At 41.1% G+C, this 24,221-nt stretch overlaps 1 protein-coding gene across 5 annotated transcripts in view; it reads right to left on the bottom strand.

The window, feature by feature from the left end:
• The window catches only part of MGAT5 (alpha-1,6-mannosylglycoprotein 6-beta-N-acetylglucosaminyltransferase), a 259,845-nt gene that overhangs the window by 131,752 nt on the left and 103,872 nt on the right, over positions 1 to 24,221 (bottom strand). For all 5 annotated transcript variants that reach the window (XR_010591273.1, XR_010591274.1, XM_042855663.2 and 2 more), the window contains one exon: positions 20,524 to 20,691. Coding sequence is in view for 3 of the 5 variants with exons in the window: in XM_042855663.2 (XP_042711597.1) it covers positions 20,524 to 20,691 (168 nt within the window). In the remaining 2 variants the exon portion in view is untranslated. The remainder of the gene's footprint in view (positions 1 to 20,523; positions 20,692 to 24,221) is intronic.

The following is a 24,221-nucleotide window of genomic DNA, read 5'->3' as shown; positions in this document are numbered from 1 at the left end:
AGACTACAGCAGTGGAATCTCCTGGCAGGGGATGTTAGGGTTTCCATGTTCCGTGACCGTCAAAAGGATCTTGTCCCATTCTTCTTCATGGAAGGTGATCTTGTAGCCTGCAACAACATCCATGGTGTGATGGCAGCCCTCAACATGGTTCACGATCCAGATGAGTGGAGACTGTTCATTGATTCATCGAAGACGAGTCTTAAAGCTGTTTTACTGCATAATGGCAATGTTTTGCCATCAATTCCAGTTGGTCATGCAGTCCATATGAAGGAAACCTATGACAATATGAAACAACTTTTGAGGTGCATAAACTATGACCAACATCAGTGGCAGCTTTGTGGCGATTTGAAGGTTGTTGCTCTCTTGCTTGGTCTGCAGACTGGATACACAAAGTACTGCTGTTTTCTCTGCGAATGGGATAGTCGTGCAAGAGACTCCCACTACATCAAGAAAGATTGGCCATTCCGACAGTCATTGGAGCCTGGGAGGAAAAGTGTTCAGCATCCACCACTTGTTGAATCAAGGAAGATTTTGTTACCACCCTTACACATCAAGCTGGGTCTGATGAAGAACTTTGTCAAGGCCATTAACAAAACACAAGCAGCTTTCAAGTACCTCCGTGGAAAATTTCCAAGGTTAAGTGAAGCTAAGATAAAGGAAGGTGTCTTTGTTGGTCCTCAGATTCGTGAACTTCTTCGAGATGATGCATTTGACCATGCACTGCGTGGCAAGGAAAAGACGGCATGGAAAGCCTTCCAGTTAGTGGCAATAAATCTTCTCGGAAACAACAAGGCAGACAACTACAGGTTGTTGGTGGAAAACCTCCTCAAGGCATACAAAAGCCTTGGTTGCAACATGTCACTAAAGATAAATTTTTTGCACTCTCATCTAGATTTTTTTCCACCGAACTGCAGAGCAGTGAGCGACGAGCATGGCGAGCGATTTCACCAGGACATTGCAACAATGGAGAAATGCTATCAGGGCAAATGGAGCCCATCAATGCTTGCAGTCTATTGCTGGACAGTGACAAGAGATGCTCCATTTAATGAATACAAGAGACAAGCCAAGAAGCGCCGAGTAGACACTGAATAGGACTAAACTATGTACATAATAGTTTTTTGCCTTTTGTTTCATAATAAATTGTATTTATATAACCCTTCTGCTGATTTTTAAAGTGTTACATAAACAGGACAGGTGAAGTATCATGTAAAGCAACCATAAACACATGAAAAGACCTAGGTTTACAATTTATGATTAAAACTCTACTATCTACACAATATACATAGACATAAAATGTAAAAACTTAAATATCTTAGAAACAGTAGCCAGTTGTTTTAATTGTCATTGTGATGGTCCACGCCCCTAAGGTTGCGAGCAGCGTGGACTATCCGCCACTGTCCGTCAATTAGCCCTTCAATCCAGGGCAGTATGGCCTAGCGGCCAGAGTCTATGACGTCCCCTTTTCCTCAAGGAGAGACGGCTTGACGGCAGGAGTCTGTAACACAGCCCTCGGTTATCAGGCAGTAGGGCCTATCAGCCAGAGTCCAGTAAGCAACCCTCGGGTGGAGGGTAGCGTGGCCTAGCGGCCAGAGTCCAGTAGGGGGGCCCCGACCCAGGGCCCTAACCGTAGCATAGGGCTTTTCCACCAACTCAGCGGGGGGTTCCGACCGAAACACGCTGAGTTTCCCCGGGGGGGGGGGGGGGGGGAAAGGTACCACTCTGTCACCCTCCCTGGGTCCCTTCCTACCAGGCTCTTCGTTGGGGTCTCCCAGGAGTCGTCGGGTCCTTGGTACTCGGCGGATTCGGTCGTCCCCTGGGTCTCCTCCAACCGCCGGGCCGTGGACAGCATCTCTTCCCGGTGCAGTCAACGGCTGTGGCTGGTCCGCCGCAGGAGCTTCCCCGGCGGGTCCTTCTCCTACGGGCTCCAGCCCAGAATGAGCTGGTCTCCCTCCCTTTATACTCCTATAGCACTTGGAGCATGCCCAGTCCGCCCAGGGAGGCGGGACTTCCACTGTCAGTCCCTGGGACTTAACTCCTTCCAGGTTAAGGCAGGGTAGCCCCGCCACACAGTCCCTGGGGCTTAACTCCTTCCGGGTTACGGCGGGGTAGCCTGACCCCGCCACAGTCATATTTGAATTCAGCACATCAAAATACATAATAAATAGCACATTTTATCTCTGAAGCAGACGACTTCTCAAAAATTTTAGACCAGTGCAATCAGTAATCCAGTTTTTTTCACAAATTAACAATTCATTAGGGTGGGTTGGATCTGTAGGCCTCATTATTCCAAGAAGGGAAACTTCCAGGTAAAGCATGTATAAATTTTCCTAATCCAACTGAAATTGTTGTGGGACTTTAGGTAGGTTCAATATAATAACCCAAGTTAAATTTTATCTAGGATACGGTGGTTAATACATTTCCTCCTTCCAAAAACTGCCACAAGATATTTAAGGATTACAAGTGAGCAAAATATGGATTTTGTATAATCAGATAGGCATTACCTCCTACAGCATGATATATTATTGCACCAACCTGTTTAACTTTTGTCTCAAAAGGATGAGTGCCACCATCTCATATACTCAGGATGTTTTTCCTTTGTAACCAAGAGGTCCCACTTTTGATACAAGAAAGAGACTGTTTAAGATAAACAGCTTTTTACAAGTCATTTTCCATTCAGGGCCATGAGCATGTAATTTAGTGATGGAAAAATCTATATCAGAATAATGGATCACCTGAGAAGTTCTCGTTGAAGTAGTTGACAAATTATGTATTGAGAGAGATATACTGAATTTGGCTAAATTGGTGGCACTAATTAGCTTTTAAATTTTCTAAAACTACAGTCAAAATGTCAACCATTCATTCCAACCTAACGAAAGTCAAAACCTGATTCATTTAGCATTAGAGAAATAATGGAGCACAGTTTCTCTATATTTTTATAGACTGTTTTTAAGTCTTTCAAATCTTGACACACTCATATGAGTACACTGCAGCTGGAAGTTATGATGAGTACAATATCAAAAGTGGAATGCTTTCTGGAAAAGTATTTTTCTGCGGGCAGGAAGGTTGTATTTCTTTTAGAGACACATTCCCATCTAGAATTTCAGTACTGTTACTCACTGACTAGATGTGTTTATCCAATATGCTTCTGTAGGAGATAACATATAATACTGCCAAGCTCAAACATTCAAAATTCATGAGCCATGCCCTCACAAAACCATGAAATTTTAAAAAGTAACTTGTGTTCTGTTTGTATGCTGGTGTCATAACCTTTAGTAGTCACATTTTTAAAGCATTTCTCTGCCACCATAAGGGCTAGAAACTTTTTTTTTTAAATGAAATCTGGAATTCTCTTGTAATCACATGAATCCAGCATCTCAGTCTTTAAGAAACGCATCATATACTGTGCTCCAATTTTATCTCTGCCAAGACTGAGCAGTGCACCAGCTGAAATAGTCCACACTGAAATGTGAACTCCTTCTGCAGTCCTTTTCAGAATATTTGGAGTTGTATATAGTACTCTCAGGGTTATAGATGGTGAGTCTTCTGGTGATCATGATTTGTTTCTTGCATTTGCTCAGGAGGCAGATGTCTTAAGTTTGGCTTCCTTTTCTTCATGTTGTGGAATTTCCATTTCAGATGGCATTTCGATATCTTCCACTGCTGATTATAGTGTTGTAGCCATGTTGATCCCAGGATATTAGAGACACAAGGTGGGTGAGGCAATGTAATTTTTCTGTGAGAGTTCATTAGAGAGCTTAGCAATTATCTCTTTCACCTACATAGTTGTTATTGGGGCACTTAGCGCAGTGGATGAGGTACACCAAATGCTGTGATAGACATATGCTCTTTCTTTATGCTCCCAGTGTAAGCAATGATAATGAACATTTTTATTAAAGGTAGAACTACAGATTTGATAGAAGTGTGCTTTACATTCATATAGTATACAATTGTTCTTGTATGCTGTTTCCATCAGGGTTTTGGCTATCACATACTACCTCAGAGTTTTATTATACATTTGTACACTAGCATAACATTGAAAAGGTGCAAACATGTGCATAGATTGTATAGCGAGGCAGATCATTACCAGGATGTGCACACAGATCTGTCTGAATTTCACACTTTCACTAGTATATCTCATGACATTTCCTTTGTGATACTGATGTCTACTGCCTTCCCACTAGCAAGGACTTATAAGAAAGGTGTATGAGCATTTGCAGGAATTCAAGAGTCTCTCAAGTCTATTTTAAAGACTTAGAGTCTGATCCTGCCAGGTACTGTGAACCTTCAACTCCTGCAGGTTTTTTTAAGAAAGAGTTGAGAATATTTAATATTGCACAGCATTACGCACTTAAAGGAGTTAGAACTAGTTTAAGTTTAAAACTTCACAGTTTTAGATGGTCAGGATTAAGGTGGAAAATGGTCTAGCCATTCAACATATGTATTTTTACAATAAACACTTTGTTTTCAGCAACCAATGAGAAATTCTAAACAAGAGTGAATGAGTGGGAGCCTCAGAGTGGTGGGACATGACTTTAGCAGCGGTGCCTTTTTTTGATAGAAGAAAAAAGGAAGAGGCAGAAAGGCAGGAGAGGAGACTTCTACACACTGTAGATATCCATTTTCCTTGTCTTTCTCAAGTCCCTGAACTCCTGCTACTGAAGCAAGAAAAGACAAAAACAACAGGAGTACTTGTGGCACCTTAGAGACTAACAAATTTGTTGGTCTCTAAGGTGCCACAAGTACTCCTGTTTTTTTTGCGGATACAGACTAACACGGCTGCTACCAAGAAAAGACAGTTACCTTTCCTGTAACTGGTGTTCTTCAAGATGTGTTGCTCATGTCTATTCCACAATAGGTGTGTGTGCTCACCACGTGCACCGGTGCTAGAAGTTTTTCCCCTAGCAGTATCCGTAGGGGACCACCCTAGTGACACCTGGAGTGGCGCCTCCTTGGCGTGGTTTAAGGGGCGCTGCATGCTCCCCCCACCCTCAGTTCCTTCTTGCCAGACAACTCCGACAGAGTGGAAGGAGGACGGGATATGGAATAGACATGAGCAACACATCTCGAAGAACACCACACCCCCGACCAGCCGGAGCACCGGGGGGGGGGGGGGGGGGGCGGCGAGCCCGGCCACAGCTCTGCTCTCCCCAGCCGGCCAGAGCGCCGGGGGAGGGCGGCGAGCCCGGCCAGGGCCCCGCTCTCCCCGACCGGCCTGAGCGCCGGGAGGAGGGCGGACAGCCCGGCCACGGCTCCGCTCTCCCCGACCAGCCGGAGCGCCGGGGGGGGTGAGGGCGGCAAGCCCAGCCACGGCTCCGCTCTCCCCGACCAGCCGGAGCGCCGGGGGGAGGGCAGCAAGCCCAGCCACGGCTCTGCTCTCTCCGACCAGCCGGAGCGCCGGGGGGAGGGCGGCGAGCCCGGCCGCGGCTCCGCTCTCCCCGACTGGTCGGAGTGCCGGTAGGAGGGCGGCCCCGCTCTTCCCGGCTGGCCAGAGCGCCAGGGGGAGGGCGGCGAGCCTGGCTGAGGCCCCGCTCTCCCCAGCTGGGCAGAGCGCAGGGAGGAGGGTAGAGAGCCCGGCCGCAGCCCCACTCTCCCCGACCCGCCAGAGCGCCGGGGGAGGGCGGCGAGCCCGCTGCGGCTTCCGCTCTCCCCGGGTGAGCGCCGCCCCCCTCCAGGTGCCGCCCCAAGCACATGCTTGGTAGGCTGGTGCCTGGAGCCGGCTCTGGTGACTTCTTATAAGCGGTCTCATATTTTGAATGGGTGGCTTGAGTGGGAGTCTGCTGTAGCTTGAACTTAGGTTTAGCCAGAGCCGGAACATAGAGACCAAGAGTCTGGAGAGTCGTGCAGGAGTCTTTCAGGCCATGTAGCTTTGTATCCGTTTGTTCTGCAAACAGAGCTTTGCCGTCAAACGGGAAGTCCTGCAGGGAAGTTTGCGCCTCGCTGGACAGCCCAGAGAGCAGGAGCCAGGATGCCCTTCTCATGGACACCGTGGAGGCCATGGACTGCGCGGCCGTGTCCGCTGCATCCGAAGCTGCCTGCAGGGTTGCCCTAGCAGCCGCTGTGCCTCCTCCACCAGCACTTTGAACTCCTTCCTGTCACGCTCCTGGAGGGAGTCCTCGAACTTGGGCAAGGAGCCCCACAGATTGAACTCATACTGGCCCAGGAGAGCCTGGTGTTTAATCTGGTGCCACAGCGAAGAAAGCCTCTTCCTCGCCTTGGTGTGCCCCGTGGATGGGGAGCGGTGCTGACTAGTCAATGTCACCGAAAGGTCACCGTGCACCAACACTGCGGTGCCCGGTGATGACTCGGAGCAGCGCGCCAGAACTGGGGTCAGCGCCGACTCTATCAGAATAGCCCAGAGCCTAATGTCCCTTTCTCTCTTTGTCCGAGGCTTAAACGACTTGTAAATCTTGCAGCGATCGCTGAGATGAGTTCCCCCAAACAGCGTAAACAGTCTGCATGCAGATCACTCACTGGCATAGATTGCCTACAAGTGTCGCACGACTTAAAACCCGGGACACACCCCAGCCCGGGCACTCTAGCTAAACTAAACAACTAACTAACTACAGGTACCATACACTGAACAAACAAGCAGTTTTGGGGACAAGCTACAGCAAAGCTAGAGCAGAGCAGTTCCGAAGCACCTTCACTGAGGGCCAGAAGGAACTGAGGGTGAGGGGAGCGCACAGCGCCCCTTATACCGCGCTATGGAGGCGCCACTCCAGGGGTCACTAGGGAGCTCCCCTACAGGTAGTGCTAGGAGAAAAACTTCCGGCACCGGTGCACGTGGCGAGCATGCACACCTATTGTGGAATACACATGAGCAATCACTCGAAGCAGAACAGAAGGTATATAAATATCCTACAAAGATAAACACTGAAGATTACCACCACTCAATTCTTTTGAAGACTAAAAGCCATTTTAAATGGACATTCATGCAATATTCCAGGGAACTACATGAAGAGCAAAGAAATTATGCAGTATTTTTAACCTGCCATGACAAAATGATGTCAGCATCTATTCTGCAGAGCTCTAATTCATATTTCTGGCTACTATAACCACAAGCAGAATTAAAGCAAAGAAGTAGGCAAGCAGTGAAAATTCGTTATTATAGAATGAAAGAAATGCTAACCTAGGGCAACAGCACTGATGGTAATCGCATCTCCAGTTCCTTTCCTCTACTCCTCCTTTTTCTGCTGGCATCTTATCTGAACTGTTTGTACATCCCTAGATTTTATTTATATTTTACATTCATCTCTCGCTCTCTCAGTAGGAATTCCATCTGACTGCACAGACACCTACTGGCAAGGGCGGAAGAGACAACCTGAAGGTTGTTCTAATGGCAAAATCAGCAAACATTTGGGAGTTATTGCTTAAGCAGTCTTTTTTTGTCTTCATGAACTCTATGTACTGTTTGTGCATCCCCTGCAAGAACAAAATGCCAAGATATGTTAGCTTTAAATTTAAACTACAGGAACTAATATCTTGACACTAGGGGGAAAAATAAACAAATAGAAAAAGTCTGCACACAGCAACAGAAAATACTAGAGCGATGACAGGGTCTCCCATGTGAAAGTTTTGAAAGAACAGTAATTTTTAGTTAGAACAGTACAAGAAAAATAAATGGTGTATATAAAGAGCCATTTAGGTGCTCTCTCTTTGCCCTTTCCCATAATACAAAACAAGAGGAGAGGATAACACACCCCCACCCACCCCTTATTGGCTAGTTGAAAAACAATAAGAATTACTCATCTCCTGTTTCTGAGTATAAATTAATCACCTGCTGAGGTCAAGGAAGAAATATAAACATGTAGTAATGTAAAATTGTCACAGTCGAAGGACAGATACTTCTGCATCAGGCAGATGTTACATCATTGAAGGGGTATTGTGAAGCTATGTAACAAAGGTCAGGTAGAGCAGAGGAGGTCTGTTTCCATCTGTCACTTTTTTGTAGATGTCACAGCACGGCAGCAGACCAACTGTGGCCCTTGTTAAAAGCTGTCCAAGATGAGCACCCCAACTAGCTGACAGGATACCCCAGAACCATCCAGTGGGGTGTGGCCTCAGCTCTTGCCCCACAGTCACATGCCCACTGCAAGGGCTTGTGTGTTTCATGCACAAAGCACAATGATTTAAAAGGAAATAATCAGCCTTAAAAAATGTGTCATGTGAACATTTTTTATTTGCTATTAGAAACAACTATAACCACCAACTGGGTTTACAGAAAAAAATACTTTTGCTTTCCCCCCCTAGTACTTTTATGCATCTGATATGTTTATACCATTCTGTATATGTTTCATTACTGTTTCACTGTCCACCGTCAGGTTCTCTTTTTATTTGTGTGGACCCATCACACAGTCACTGAAGGAAAAAAACACCACAAATATTGTCAAGGGAACAGGATAGTAGTTGACCTAAACTTTTTAAAAATTGAGTGGATTTCAAGTTTATCATGTGTTCATTACCACATTAACCAGTATGGTTCACTGTAATATATTGGCTGTTCAAGTGTGTACAGTGGGTGCATTTAAGAAGTTCATTCCAGATTTAGAGATATTATCATTTTAGTGATACTCCTTATCCTTAAAATGGGATATGGGCAGAAATGGGTGATATCTGTAGGTGCAGAGAAAACTTTTTAAATGCAGCCATTGCACAGTTATGAGGAAGATCCAACTTGAATGGAAGTAAATTCAGGGTTAAAATGAAGATTCACACTGCTAGAGCATGTGTCACATTTGAGAACCATGATCTACGTTAGCCTACGTCCGACCTACAGCAAGTAATCAAAATGGCATACACCAAAGAGAGTTTAAACCTTAATTCTGAATATTCATGCGTTTCATGGTTTAAATCAAGCACTTCACGTTATCTTAATTTTCTTAGTTTAACTTCCTTAAAGATTTGCAATAAGTTTTTTTCTGTTTTCTTTCTGAATGCCAGGTGGAGAGGAAGTGGCTTTCACTCAAAATTAGATGTCGTAAGTGGTCATGCAATAAAGAAAAGAAAAAACCACAAAGACAGAATTGGACATGAATAGAAATCTTATTTTCGTGGCCAGAACACTCCTCCCTATCACAGCTGTTTCATAAAGTACAGGTGATGTCAGAGTCCTGGGAATAAATTGAAAGGTTTTGGTGTACAATACTCAAAAAATGGACAGAATATTTCCCTTTGCAATTTACATGCCAGAACCATGGTAAAATCACAGGAGGTCACAAATGTGGATAAGAGGAAAAATCATGCAGCACTTAATTTTTCTGATTCTTCCTTAGCTTAATCTTATTTGAAGCAGAAGACAGCTCTGTAAATATCTTTAGTTTACATGTAAATGCACAAAGTACCTGAAGTTCCAGATGTCAGTCCTTTGTCTTGAACAGACTGTAAAGTTAGCCCAAGCTTTCCCATTCAGTTTTGCTTAATGTTAAAGACCTTGCACAGTAGCTGCATTGATAATCTTTCAAAACAGAAGACACTTTTTATTGGTTTGAGAAATATTTTCTGTCACTTAAGTTGGGGATGCCACTGGAACCAGTAAACTCTCTCAAAATGGAAGAAACTTTAAAAGTGTACAGTGTCATTTTTGAGGACTCCAAGCATTTTACATTTAATTAAAAGTCAACTGCCCTTTTTAAACTCCGATTTACAGATGTATGTCTTTGTCAGGGCCTGCAATAAAAATCAGAGTACTTGACCTACAGTACTGTGTTGCAGCCACCTTTGGGGCTGTAACTGCATGGTCCAAAGCACAACTATACTAAGGAACTAATTTTTGCTGGTCTTAATTAATCATGTAAGACAGATTTCACTGTATTTCATTAGCATTAATAACTAGCAATATATGTAGACTCTGCCTTAGAAATGGGTGAGCTCTGCAGATAATGTGCTCATAGTGGGAGCACCCATTCTCTCAGTTTTCATATTCTAGAAACAATGCACTATTGCAAGGAATAGTACATTGAATTATGACTATACAAGTAGTATAGACATGCAATTGAATTGACTTATTTAATAAAAAGAATAGTTAAAGCCAAGTACTCTACTTAAAGAGCAAAATTGCTAAAAAAATAAATGAAAAGCAGCCACGAGACCATGGAAACAGTCATACCCGAGCAAACAGCAATGATCCCTCTAACCCTCACAAGAGTGGCCAATGCCAGATTCTTCAGAGATTATCTGAAAATCTCCACAAATTCCTGTAAATTGTACAAAAAAGTTTCTTTCCGTGTCCAGCTGACAATTATTATTATACTCTGAAGCTTGAGGATCAATAGACTAACTTTTTATGCTAGTCTAAATGTTATTATTCTGATATCCTGTGAAAATGAGTTGCACAGGTTAAATCATAACTGATGTTAGAAAGTATTTCCTTTTGACATATTTCATTTTATTGAGTGTTTTCTTGTTCTTGTATTATTACTAGGAAACAGTAACAGGAACTTCTGGTTGGCCTTCTCTACTCTATTTTGTATATACCTCTAACTCTTTCTTATTCTTCTCAGTTATTAACCAAATAGTTCTATTTTTAATTTAATTTATGAGCCCTCTCTGTCCTCCTTCAAGCCTCATTTCTGATGCCCTTCTCTGAACTGTTTCTATTTCTGTTCCGAAGTTGGTGGTCATATGACTAAAGCTGAATATTACATTCAAGTTGAGGCTCCATCAGTATAATGATATTATTATAATTTTTCTCTAGTATCATCCCTTTTTAAATACAGCCTCTTAAGTCACATTTTTCTTCCATATCTGAAAAGGTTTCTTTAAAGAAAGATTTACAGCTTGATCTGAAAGCACTATCAGGAATAGCAGCAAAAGTTAAGAGTTAAAAACATTTCAAAATGTGAACATCTTTTCTAACACTTCAGAAACTTCAATTGCAAAGCATTAATATGATTTTAGAAAGACTAAACTTTTTCAGTACTGGTCCCCCCTCATCACACCTGCTGTGCTGCCATCTTCCATTAACATACTACTGAATTCAGTTCAATGTTAGGAGAGTTCAAGTAGCAGTCAAGTAGCTAATCAAAATGCAGCCCAAGGGACCATTTGCAGCTCCCTTCAGCATTTCCATACAGAACCACAAGGCTACCCTGAAAAATCAAGTTTGCAATTGTCTGAATCTCTTTGATTCTATTAATTCCCTGTATCAGGTAGAATGAAAGGAGGCAAGCAGAATACGAAATAGAAATGGCTGTTTTGTATCAAAGAAAATGCAGAATAAGATGACTATAGGCCAAACAACTAGACCATGGGAAGGTCATGACAGTGGGCTGAACTTTGGGCAATAAACACACACACACAAAATCAGTCCACGCAACATGTTACTCTGAGAAAGCAGTAGTCTAGAGATTTGATTCACAAATTGCTATGTGGTCTAATATGTCAAAGATCCAAATATGGGGTCCTACTTTGGCCCATCAGAACAAATTTTTTTATTGAGATTTTTTTTAAGTTACACATGGAGAATTTGTTGCAAGTACCATCTAGCCAGACTAAGTTCCAACTAGAATCCTTCTTTGATACTAGATGAGCAAGGTGATATATAATACAAGCATGAACTAGCATTATTCCTTTAGGAATTATGCAGAATTCAATTTATAACATAGCCCTCATTAACAGAATAATTCAACTTAATGAGCACTGGATTTGCTTTGCATCAGATAAATAGTCAAAAAGATAAAGATTTTTCCTTTTAAAAGGAGAAAGGCAGAAGAGTCATTCTTGAAGATTATCATCTTCACAAACTAAAAATCTGTTAAATATATATCAGAGTTCATTGGAAAGGTAGCCATGCAAGCAATTAGCTGGTTATGAAGTCCTTCTAGTGCATTCTCTCTCTGTCTCTCTCTCTCATGTATCAGTCTAACTTCTGCAGAAAAACCACACAGGAATATTAACTCAGCCACTACCATCCTAGTTTGCTTCCTCATAGCCACCTTAAAACCGGCCTGCAGCGTTGCAGACTTGTCAACCTGCCTTACTACAGTATATACAAAGAATGGCAGATGCCTGACGGACAGCCAAGCATCATCAGGAGGGGTTTTAAAGGAGTAACTTGTTTGCATGAGGATCGGTTCATAATAGGAAAAACAAAACTGGATGAAACCAACACGACAAGACAAGAAGGAAACACAATATTAAAAAAAGAGAGAGAGGGAGGAACAGAATAAAAAGATGTTTTGAAAGATTGTTCAACACTAACCCCCCTAGCCCTCCATATCTGCACCCCACCCCACTGAACCTCAACCCCTGCACCCAGAGCTGCCCTGCACCAGACCCCCTGTCTCCGGACCTCCACCCCTGCACCCAGACAACCACCCACTGATCTCCCTGCACTCAAAACCCCACCCTGATGCCCCACCCCCTGCAACAGCCTGAGCCCCCACATCCAGACCCCCACACCACTGACCCCCAACTAACTGCACCCAGATCCCCACCCCACCAAGCCCCACTCCCCCAGCACCCAGAACCCTCCACTGAGACCCCCACACCCAGACCCCTCCGCTTAGCCTCAACCACCTTCACCTGGAAGCCCCTGCAGAGTCCCATTGCCTGTGCACCTGGAACCCCACCAACAAGCCTCTGTGCATCCAGATCCACTACCACCACCTAGACTCCCCCAATGAGCTGCCTGCACCCAGATTATCCCACCCAAATCCTCTCACCCCACACCTGTATCCCCCCACACTGAGATCCTGCCTAGTTTAGCCTGCCTAAACCTGACGTGCCTGGCACCGAGGGGCAAGGTCCCACAGTGTCTCTGGGGCAGATGCAGGCCTTGTGCTGTGTCATGGTCGGGTGCAGCCTCGCCGCCAAGTCCATGTCCTGGGGGTAGGAGGGTTGCAGGGTGATCTCCCACCTTCAGCAAGCCAATGGCCTGTGCTCCCCACAGTCATGTTGCAGGTGCTGCATTTATTTATTGACAAATAAAACTTGCAGAATTTTAAAATATTGTGTGCAGAATTTTTAAATTTTTTGGCACAGAAAGTGCTCAGGAATAGATATTTGTGGTAAGAATTTTAGTCTGCATTAGGCTCGCATGGCAGGCACAATATTAATGTCCTTGGTCTATCTAGGGTTTTGTTTTATAAATGACATACTAAGATCTAAAACTGGCAACAATATTTAACAAAATATTTTACACAATCTGATTGTGCTCTGCTTCGGGGCTGGATTCCAAAAGTTCAGGTATTTGTTGTCTCCACAAGACATGACAAAAATCATATGCATTTTACTAGTGCAACGTAGAAAACAAGAGTTAGAGAGGAAAGCTGTGTATCACTGATGAACACCTGAGTGACTAGAGAAGATATTAATCCTAACTAGCAACCAGAAAGATGAATACCACAGGATAGCCAGAGAGAATGGTAATTGGAAGGCGATTTTAAGAGACTGTCAGAGGGTCAAGCAGCTTGAAATAATTTTATTTTCCTTTTACAGGGCACAACGCCATTGAGGCAACTAATGGTTTATTATCAAGATGCGTATTGAACAAATCCTTCCCTGGCCTCTATTCTTTCCTGATAGGTTTCTCACAATCTCATGAAGTTTGAAAAGATTTTTAAAATTAATCAATTAGCATGTTAATTTATCATTCGTTATGCTGTATTTCTCAAAAATGTATTCTCTGTAGGGCTGTATGGCTGTTCAGATAAACCTAGAAATAAACATACAACTCTAGGATAAACTTAGGTATACTGTACATGTTTGTTTTGAAAAAGTTCACCCACACAAATTATCTCAAACATTTCATTTTTATACTAGGTAGTTTAGCTATCTATATCTGACAAGGCAAACAGAAGTGCAGTTAAAATCCTTTGGCAAATATGAGATACTTTTACTCTCTCTGCTCCAACTATTAATGTCCTTAATCTGACGTAAACAGAGGAGAGTTCTGCAATCCACAAATGTAATCAATACAAGTGTCCATGACTAAAAGTAAGACAAACCATACAGATGGAAAGCTTCACAAAAGGAGATTAATTTAGCTGGCTTGACTTTTGGGGTTAGTCCACCTTTCTTGTATTATGTGATCATCTACCTATATCATATGATTCTTTTCTGTACTCAGAGCATAATCCTTTTGTCTATGTATTTAATGAAGAATCAGCATTTGTACTTTAAAATAAAAGCTTCTACTCTTTTGTGTTCAAATGACATGTATTTATGCAGTATTTTAGTGTTCCGCTTTGGCATTGAACTATTTAGAGAAAGAGGAAATAACAGCATTACATTTTTTAAAAAGTGTTCCCCAAACAGTTACATACATACACACACACCATTGCAAAAAAAACACTGCACCTTCTCATGCTGCCAGTGAATTTGCCCTATGTGATCCCATTTTAAAATTAAGTTTTATAAAGCACACTGGCATTTTCTTCTTGTGATCAGAACCGGTATCCAAGTGCTAATGAAAACGGGTAAATGAAATATATCAAATGAGGGGAAGGAAGTTATAATTTTCAACCGAAAATACTTAATCACTCCTACACTTGCTCAGGTATCACAACTGTACACATTAATCTCAATATACGTAAAACAGACAGACATTTTGATTGAAGAGATAAAATAATATAGATCCCAGCATGGTTAATCTCTCTGCTACATATTATAGATTAAAGAACAGATGTAAATTGTATATATTGTAGTCTCCTTTGTGACTGGACCTTATGCCTGCCTGCAGCTCCACTGACTTCAATGAATTACACTGCACAGAAGGGATCTACCTACATGGGTCAGATTTCAGGATTAATGCCTGTGACAGCCTAAATGGATATCATACTGCATAGCACACTAGTGAAGGCAGACTGCTGCATTGCTCAACATTAAAAAAAGTGAATTCAGCATTTTATAATTATTTTTGGAACTATAAATATTTCAGTCTGATGAAATTAAACCTATCTCAAGAGTTCAAAAGCAGCATCAAAATAATATATTAAATAGAACTTTGAAAATAATATTAATAAAAAATTAAATATTGTGGTGATGTGGCCTCAAGAGATACCTATTATAGTCTAGACAAAGTGTTGAAATTACTATTGTTCTTGTTAGTTACTCTAACAGCAGGATTTCATGAACTGTTTGTCCAAAGCTGTCACTGAGACACTGTAGTGGATAAAACAGAAAAATGGTAAACCTCGTGTGTTTGCTGTCTTGTAATTACCCAGCATGGAAATAGCTGAATAACCAAAATAGATTCCAAAGATAATATATTACAAAGAAAGCAATGGAAATATCTTTATTTTTGGAGCTGATGGGTACATATTTAGGGCTGTCGATTAATCACAGTTAACTCACAATTAATTGAAAAAAATTAACTGCGATTAAAAAAAATTAATCACACTGTTAAACAATAGAATACCAACTGAAATGTATTAAATATTTTTGGACGTGTTTCTACATTTTCAAATATATTGATTTCTATTACAACACAAAATACAAAGTGTACAGTACTCACTTTATATTATTTTTTATTACAAATATTTGCACAATAAAAATGAAAAAAAAATAGTATTTTTCTATTCGCCTCCTACACGTACAGTAGTGCAATCTCTTGATTGTGAAAGTGTAACTTACAAATGTAGATTTTTTTTTTGTTACATAACTGCACTCAAAAACAAAACAATGTAAAACTTTAGAGCCGACAGGTCCACTCAATCCCACTTCTTGTTCAGCCAATTGCTAAGACAAACAAGTTTGTTTAAATTTACAGGAGATACTGCTGCCCGCGTCTTGTCTACAATGTCACCTGAAAGTGAGAACAGGCGTTCGCATGGCACTTTTGTAACTGGTGTTGCAAGGTATTTGTGTGCCAGATATGCCCAACATTCATATGCCCCTTCATGCTTCAGCCACCATTCCAGAGGACATGCTTCCATGCTGATGAAGCTCATTAAAAATAATAATTCATCATTTAAATTTGACTGTACTCCTTTGGGGAGAATTGTATGTCTCCTGTTCTGTTTTACCCACATTCTGCCATATATTTCATGTTATAGCAGTCTCGGATGATGGCCCAGCACATGTCCGTTTTAAGAACACTTTCACAGCAAACTTGATAAAACGCAAAGAAGGCACCAATGTGAGATTTCTAAGGATAGGTACAGCAGTCAACCCAAGGTTTAAGAATCTGAAGTGCCTTCCAAAATCTGAGAGGGATGAGGTGTGGAGCATGCTTTCAGATGTCTTAAAAGAGCAACACTCCGATGAGGAAACTACAAAACCCGAACCACCAAAAAAGAAAGTCAATCTTCTGCTGGTGGCATCCGACTCAGATGATGAAAATGAACATGTGTCGGTCAGCACTGCTTTGGATCGTTATTGAGCAGAACCCGTCATCAGCATGGACGCATGTCTTCTGGAATGATGGCTGAAGCATGAAGGGACATATGAATCTTTAGCACATCTAGCACGTAAATATCTTGTGATGCACTACAACAGTGCTATGCGAACGCCTGTTCTTACTTTCAGTTGACATTGTAAACAAGATTTGGGCAGCAGTATCTCCTGCAAATTGTAACCAAACTTGTTTGTCTGAGTGATTGACTGAAGTAGGACTCAGTGAACTTATAGGTTCTAAAGTTTTACATTGTTTTATTTTTGAATGCAGTTATTTTTTGTACACAATTCTACATTTGTAAGCTCAACTTTCATGATAAAGAGATTGCACTCCAGTACTTGTATTAGGTGAACTGAAATATATTTTTTTTGTTTTTTACAGTGCAAATATTTATCAAAAATAAATATAAAACGAGCCCTTTGTATACTGTGTTGTAATTGAAATCAATATATTTGAAAACGTAGAAAACATCCAAAAATATTTAAATAAGTGGTATTCTATTACTGTTGAACAAGGCGATTCATCGCAAATAATTTTTATCAGGGTGCTGTTCTACATTTGGATGGCTTCTTAATTTCACGACAGCTAGAAAACTGCCTTCTGGAAGGACTAGTATTTCTGGTTAAAAAAATAAAAGAAAAAAGAAAAAAAAAGAAACCAAAACCCTCACATTCAACCTAACCAACTTCTAGTTTGAAAAGGCTGGCAACAGGCCTCTTAACATGCAAGAACATGAGATTAAGGGCATGTCTACATGTACTGTGCTGCTGCAGCACATCTGGTGAAGACATTCTATGCCGGCAGGAGAGAGCTCTCCCGTCAGCCTAATAAAATCACCTCTGTGAACGGCAGAAGCTATGTGGGCTGGAGAACTTCTCAGGGGGCAGTTTACTCATACCCCTGAAACTTAAAATATGCTGACATAAGCTGTAATGTAGACATAGCCTTTGCTATGTAACGTATGTCACTCGGGGTGTGAATAAACCACCCCCTGTTCTGTACTGCCCTGAGGCTACCTGAGAATTCAGAAGTACCTACGGAGGCACCAGAAGAACAAATTACTTGGCCCTTAAACAAAAGCCTCCCTCCTCCCCCCCCCCCCCCTTCCTACTGAAGACTGCAGAATTTAGCCCAGACTTTTACATTTAAAAGGGTAATTTAGTGACAATGAAAGCTGGAAGCCCTAAGGAGATTGAAGTCCTTTTCTTGGCCACAGAACAAGTTCACCCTAGTAACACTGTATTTGTACAGCTGCATGTAGCAGTTGTGAAAGCTAGCATAGAATGACTGCTGATAAATATCCAAATATTTTAAATTGGGCCTACAGATGCTAGAACTGTGAAAGGGACAAAACCCAGAAGAAAATGGGCAGAATAACTCCATCCACTTTAGGAATTGCTGAGTTACTTTTTATGGCCTGGGTTATGTAGGTGGCCAGATTAGATGATCGTTGTGGTCTTCCCTGGCTTTAAAAATCTATGGCTGGTATTGAATCAAAATTTAAAGAAGGCTCTTTATGGCAATTGTGCAGTTCCTCCACTACCTTTGCACAAGCCTTTAACTAATATTAGCACTGAAAGCTATACGAGACTCCTGCCCAAGCACGATGCTGTATTTGATACTGCCTTGGTGAGAATCAAATTTGTTAGTAATTTCTTGCACTGTGGATGCACAAACAAGGAAAAGAACAGCTCAAAGCGCATTAGAAACTTAAGACAGTGTCCCTTTTTGCCAGTTACTCAAAGGAACTCCATAGGAAATTCTTTCCTTGCTTCTAGGAAGATGTTATGAGGGGGAAAAAAGGAATTATGTGAATAAATCTTCTCTCATCAAGGTGTTTAGAGCCCTGCTTGAGTAAAATAATAAACATCCTAGGTAGGCAATATAAAAACAAGTGGACTATGAAAATTGGTCATACTGTAAGGATCTTTTAAGGACTAAAATCTTGACTTGTGATTTGTCTTTATTATTTCAGTTTTTTCCTCCAAAAGCAGAGCAACAACAAGTAAATCAGAAAAGTTTAAGTACCAATTTGAGCAGGGTACATCTTAATCTTTGATTCATGCCTCTAGTAAGAGGCAAGAATAAGTAATCTAGAAATTTATAATGTAAAAGTAAACGCCCAGAAATAATAAAAATGGTACTGTACCACTATTATTCCTGCCAAGCTATACACAATTATCTTCAGCAGTACGACAAAAGAGGCAGTGTGTTACTGAGTAATGGCAGTATGTCTCAAGTGACGGCCTTTACAATTTAACAACCTGGAAAGTGCCTCATTCTCCTAAAAGTGCCTTGTTACAGTATCTTATTTTTAGTTGTGAATTCAGTTTCATAACAGGAAAGAAACTGATGCTTACTGAGCATTACTGAGTTACATTAGACAGCATATCAAAGCTGGCCAGAAAGCTTTACTTGGTCCTGAGGGTCAAAATTATTTAACTGTACCTAAGATTTTACGGTCATGTTTAAACAGTCATCATTATAAGCTGGTGAAATTTCCCAGGAAACTACACAATATTACTACACAACTACACAAAACTACACCACATTACCATAGTATCTGAGCACGCGTTCTCTGCAAACCCACAACCACTCACTCCCTCTTTGCCTGCAGCCCAACTCAGGCCTTGGTTACACATGAAGATTGTATTGCTTTAACTATACTGGCTTAATTAAAGCGGTACAGCGCCTAGTGTGGACACAGTTATATATTGCTATAAAGGTATCAGCATAGCCATTACCATAGAGAAGGAGAATAAACTACACCAATATAAGGCAACATTATACTGATACCACTGCATCCGCACTAAGGGTTGTACCATTTTATTTGGGTACAAAAAAAAAAAAAAATCAATCACACGGCTATCTGAAATCGTTATACTGGTACAAAACCCAGGTGTAGACAAGGCCTCAGGCTGCTGAAATTCCTACCCTCCCTCCCCCCAGCTTTGGAAATGGGAAATGGGCAACAGGATAGATTGCTTGATAATTACTTGTTCTGGGGCACCTTGCATTGGCCACTGTCCGAAGATAGGATACTGGGCTAGATGGACCTTTGGTCTGACCCAGTATGGCCGTTCTTATGCTATGCACAGTCTGGCTATGATCCCCTGCTTGGACTGGAAAACCTGATTGTGGGGCTGAAGCAATAACTCACAAACAAACAAGAGCACTCGATACCTGCTTGGGCCCACCGGCACCAGAGGCAGACAGGGAACTGGGGATAGCAATCTCTGGCTGGTGGGTCAAGTGCAAGCAGCATTTAGTGCAGGCCTGCTGAAAGAGTAAAGCCCTATGTGGATACACAGGTCCCAGAGACATACTGTTGCCATTGAACTATATGCCTTAAATACACTGATGTCAACAAAAATGCCAGTCCAACAAAAATAAAATTAGTAAGAGAACTTTTCAAATGACATTTTATTCAAACTATGTCACATTTAAACTACAGACTATCTATTCTAACAAACAGGATTGCGCAGTATGTGCTTCCCTTGTCAAATCACAGGAACTACTGGATATAACAGGGAAGGAGATTCTCATACCTTGGTTGATGCTGAGGCTGTGGTGTAATTAAAGTTATTAAAATGTCTGCTTTATTGCTTATTTGGCTAGGTATTGGCTGCACCATTAAAATCTGTTAAAGGGCAGACAAAATGCAGAAGGACAGATTTGCACAAAACCAAGTAATCAAACTTTTTGAGATTGGGACAAAATGTTAATGTACTGCCTCCTCTCCCAAACGTGTCCATATATACTGTGAAGATGTGTTAAATTGGCATGAGGGATTAAACGGTTTCAAATCCAACAATATGGCTTTCAAGACCCCCATTCCAGTTCTGCTATTATACTTCAGTCCTTGCCTGCATCACTGCACTCGAACTAGTCCATTCCCTATTCACAAGCCTCTTTCAGCCAAGTCTGACAACCCTGTTATGTAGTGTGAAGCCTGTGTAACAGCTAATTTTCCACTCCACTAGAAGGAGACCACTAGCTCACATCTTTTTATGACGCAGGTTCAATTTTTACTTTTGGGTTTCCCAAATGAAAAGCAATTAATCAGTTTTGCCATCTTATTTCTGAAGAGCTCATAACATGTAGTGCTTTCAGCTAAAAGGTATCAGTATTATTGTGTCTTTACACAATAAAATAGAGTTGGAATTCTAAACAGTTTTCACACCTACCTGCTACGTTGAGCTTTTCAACTGCTCCTAAGCTGGGAGCAGCAGTGGTGGTACTGTTGGTAGAGTTTGCTCCTGTGCCGTTAATTACAAGGTTCTCCACCTTGGACTCTAGCTTGCCAATACGCTCCAAGATATTATCCAGTAAGACTGCAAGAGTTTTCTTTAGATCTATAACAAATGAAAAACAAACCATGTAACATCACACTGGATACCACATCGACACATCAGACATTCATCACTGACACCTCATATCCATCAAATAAAAAAAGAGAAGCTAATGCTACTCTGCAGCCCAGCCATGATCAGATACCATTTCACCATTAGAGGTCCCCCCTCAGCCACAGCAACTGTCTTAAAATTGTTGGAGAAATCAGATTGTATTTAGAAATCTTTGTTGTGGAGCTCCTCCCATCATATAAATATATTAGGGTTGTCGATTAATCGCAGTTAATTCACGCAATTAACTCAAAAAAATTAATTGCAATTAATCACAGTTTTAATCTCACTGTTAAACAGAATAACAATTTATTAAATATTTTTCAATGTTTTTTCTACATTTTCAAATATATTAATTTCAATTAAAACAAAGAATACAAGGTGTACTGTGCTCACTATTATTTTTGATTATAAATATTTTCACTGTAAAAATGATAAAATAGTATTTTTCAATTCACCTCATACAAGTACTGTAGTGCAATCTCTTTATCGTGAAAGTGCAACTTACAAATGTAGAATTTTTGTGTTACATAACTGCACTCAAAAACAAAACGATGTAAAACTTTAGAGCCTACAAGTCCACTCAGTCCTACTTCTTGTTCAGCCAATCACTAAAACAAACAAATTTGTCTACATTTATGGGAGATAATGCTGCCCGCTTCTTATTTACAATGTCACTTGAAAGTGAGAACAGATGTTCACATGGCACTTTTATAGCTCGTATTGCAAAATATTTATGTACCAGATATTCTAAACATTCATATGCTCCTTCATGCTTCGGCCACCATCCAGAGGACATGCTTCCATGCCGATGCCGCTCGTTAAAAAAATAATGCATTAGTTAAATTTATGACTGAACTCCTTGGGGGAGAATTGTGTGTGTCTTGCTCTGTTTTACCCACATTCTGCCATATATTTCATGTTAAAGCAGTCTCTGATGATGACTCAGCACATGTTGTTCGTTTTAAGAACACTTTCACTGCAGATGTGACAAAACACAAAGACGGTACCAGTGTTAAATTTCTACAGATAGATACAACACTTGACCAAAGGTTTAAGAATCTGAAGTGCCTTCCAAAATCGGAGAGGGACAAGATGGGGCTCATGCTTTCAGAAATCTTAAGAGAGCAACACTCAGATGCGGAAACTACAAAATCCAAACCACCAAAAAAGAAAATCAACCTTCTGCCAGTGGCATCTGATTCAGATGATGAAAATGAACGTGTCAGTCCACACTGCTTTGGATCATCATCAAGCAGAACCCTTCATCAGCATGGACGCATGTCCTCTCGAGTAATGGCTGAAGCATGAAGGGACATATGAATCTTTAACGCATCTGGCACATAAATAGTTTGTGACGCCGGCTACAACAGTGCCATGCAAATGTCTGTTCTCACTTTCAGATGGCATTATAAACAAGAAGCAGGAAGCATTATCTTCTGCAAATGTAAACAAACTTGTCTGTCTGAGTGATTGGCTGAACAAGAAGTAGGACTGAGTGGACTCATAGCTCTAAAGTTTTACATAGTTTTATTTTTGAATGCCGGTTTCTTTTGTACATAATTCTGCATTTGTAAGTTCAACTTTCATTATAAAGAGATTGCACTCCAGTACTTATATTAGGTGAATTGAAATATACTTTTTTTTGTTTTTATAGTGCAAATATTTATCAAAAATAAATAAATATAAAATGAGCCCTTTGTATACTGTGTTGTAATTAAAATAAATATATTTGAAAATGTAGAAAACAACCAAAAATATTTAAGTAAATGGTATTCTATTATTAACAACACGATTAATTGCGATAATTTTTTTAAGCACTTGACAGTCCTGGAATATTTACATATAAAACTAGTTGATAGCTCAGATACTATTTATGATCGTCATGGATGAGAATTAAATTAATCAAGACATAAAAACTAGACTGGAATTAATATTAGCACTCAGGAAAATTTCGTTCATGAACAATCACCCTATGTAAGAACTATTTTTCTATTTTGTCCAAATTAAGATATAAGCTCCTCTGGTCACAGAACTGATCTATGTAACTATTTTGTGAAGCACATTGTAAGAAACAGGTCACAAACTGGAATTTCTATAATTTACATAACTGGAAAGCTATGTGTATGTCTTTATAACTAAGATAAAACTGTATCCATATACATTAACACATGCTGTATCTGTGTGTGCATATACACTTGTATTATACATCTGCTTATATAGTGATATATGCAGGTAATTTACACACACACACACACACACACTTTTCTATTCAGATATTATCGTAATAGGGTGGGCAATATACACGCTTGTAACGAGTTATCCTGAGTATGCCAATGAACTTGTGAGTTCTTGTTTTAAAACCAGTCAAAATTAACAATCCTGACTGCAGCACAAATTAAACTGTTAAAAGTGATAAATGATTCCTCGTTTGCAACACTGGCTACAGAAACTCTGCAAGCAGCAGCTAGAACTTAGCATTCAGTGCTTATTTTGACATGTAAATCACCAGGATCAAATTATTTTACACTTTTTATTTGTAAGCAAGGAAACTATTCCTCTTGATTGAAAAGCATAGTACCCAAATCCTTATATTACACTCAAATGCTCCAATAATGAGATTTAGCTTCACATTTGTGTACCATGAAATGAACAGTCTATGGGATGTTCCAGTGAATGAAAAATATCCCATCCCTATAAAGAGGGCTCAGTTCTCATTCAGACTGAGCAAAGCCAGCAATCAACTTTCACACTGTTACATCATTAGGGCCCTACCAAATTCACTGTCCATTTTGGTCAATTTCTCATACATAGGATTTTAAAAACCATTCATTTCATGATTTCAGCTATTTAAATGTGTCGTTTCACAGTGTTGTAATTGTAGGGGTCCTGATACAAAAAGGAGAGTGTGTGTGGGCGGGGGTGGGAAGAGAGTCGCAAGGTTATTGTAGAGGGGGTTGCGGTACTGCTACCCTTACTTCTGCGCTGCTGCTGGTGGCTGGGCAGCTGGAAAGTGGCAGCTGCTGGCTGGGATCCCAGCTCTCAAGGAAGAGCTACTGCCAGCAGCAATGCAGAAGTAAGGATGGCCTGGTAAGGTACTGCCACTCTTACCTTCTGCGCTACTGCCTGCAGAGCTGGGCCTTCAGTCAGCAGCCGCTGCCATTCTCCAGCTGCCCAGCTCTGAAGGCAGCAGCACGGAAGCAATGGTGGCCTGGTATGGTATTGCCACCTTTACTTCTGCACTGCTGCTGGCGGGGCAGCCAGAGAGCAGCAGCTGTTAGCCAGCTCTGAAGGCAGCACAGAAGTAAGTGGGGCAATACTGTGACCCAGCCCTAAAATAACCTTGCAACTCCCTTTTGGATCAGGATCCCCAATTTGAGAAACGCTGGTCTCCCCCATGAAATCTGTATAGTATAGGGTAAAAGCACACAAAAGACCAGACTTCCTGGGGCGATACCAGATTTCACGGTCTGGGACGCATT

This window comes from Chrysemys picta, chromosome 11 (assembly GCF_011386835.1).
Source record: "Chrysemys picta bellii isolate R12L10 chromosome 11, ASM1138683v2, whole genome shotgun sequence".
In the NCBI taxonomy this organism is placed as follows: Eukaryota; Metazoa; Chordata; order Testudines; family Emydidae; genus Chrysemys; species Chrysemys picta.
Note: the sequence above shows the minus strand (reverse complement) of the source record. Positions and strands in the feature narration are given on the sequence as shown.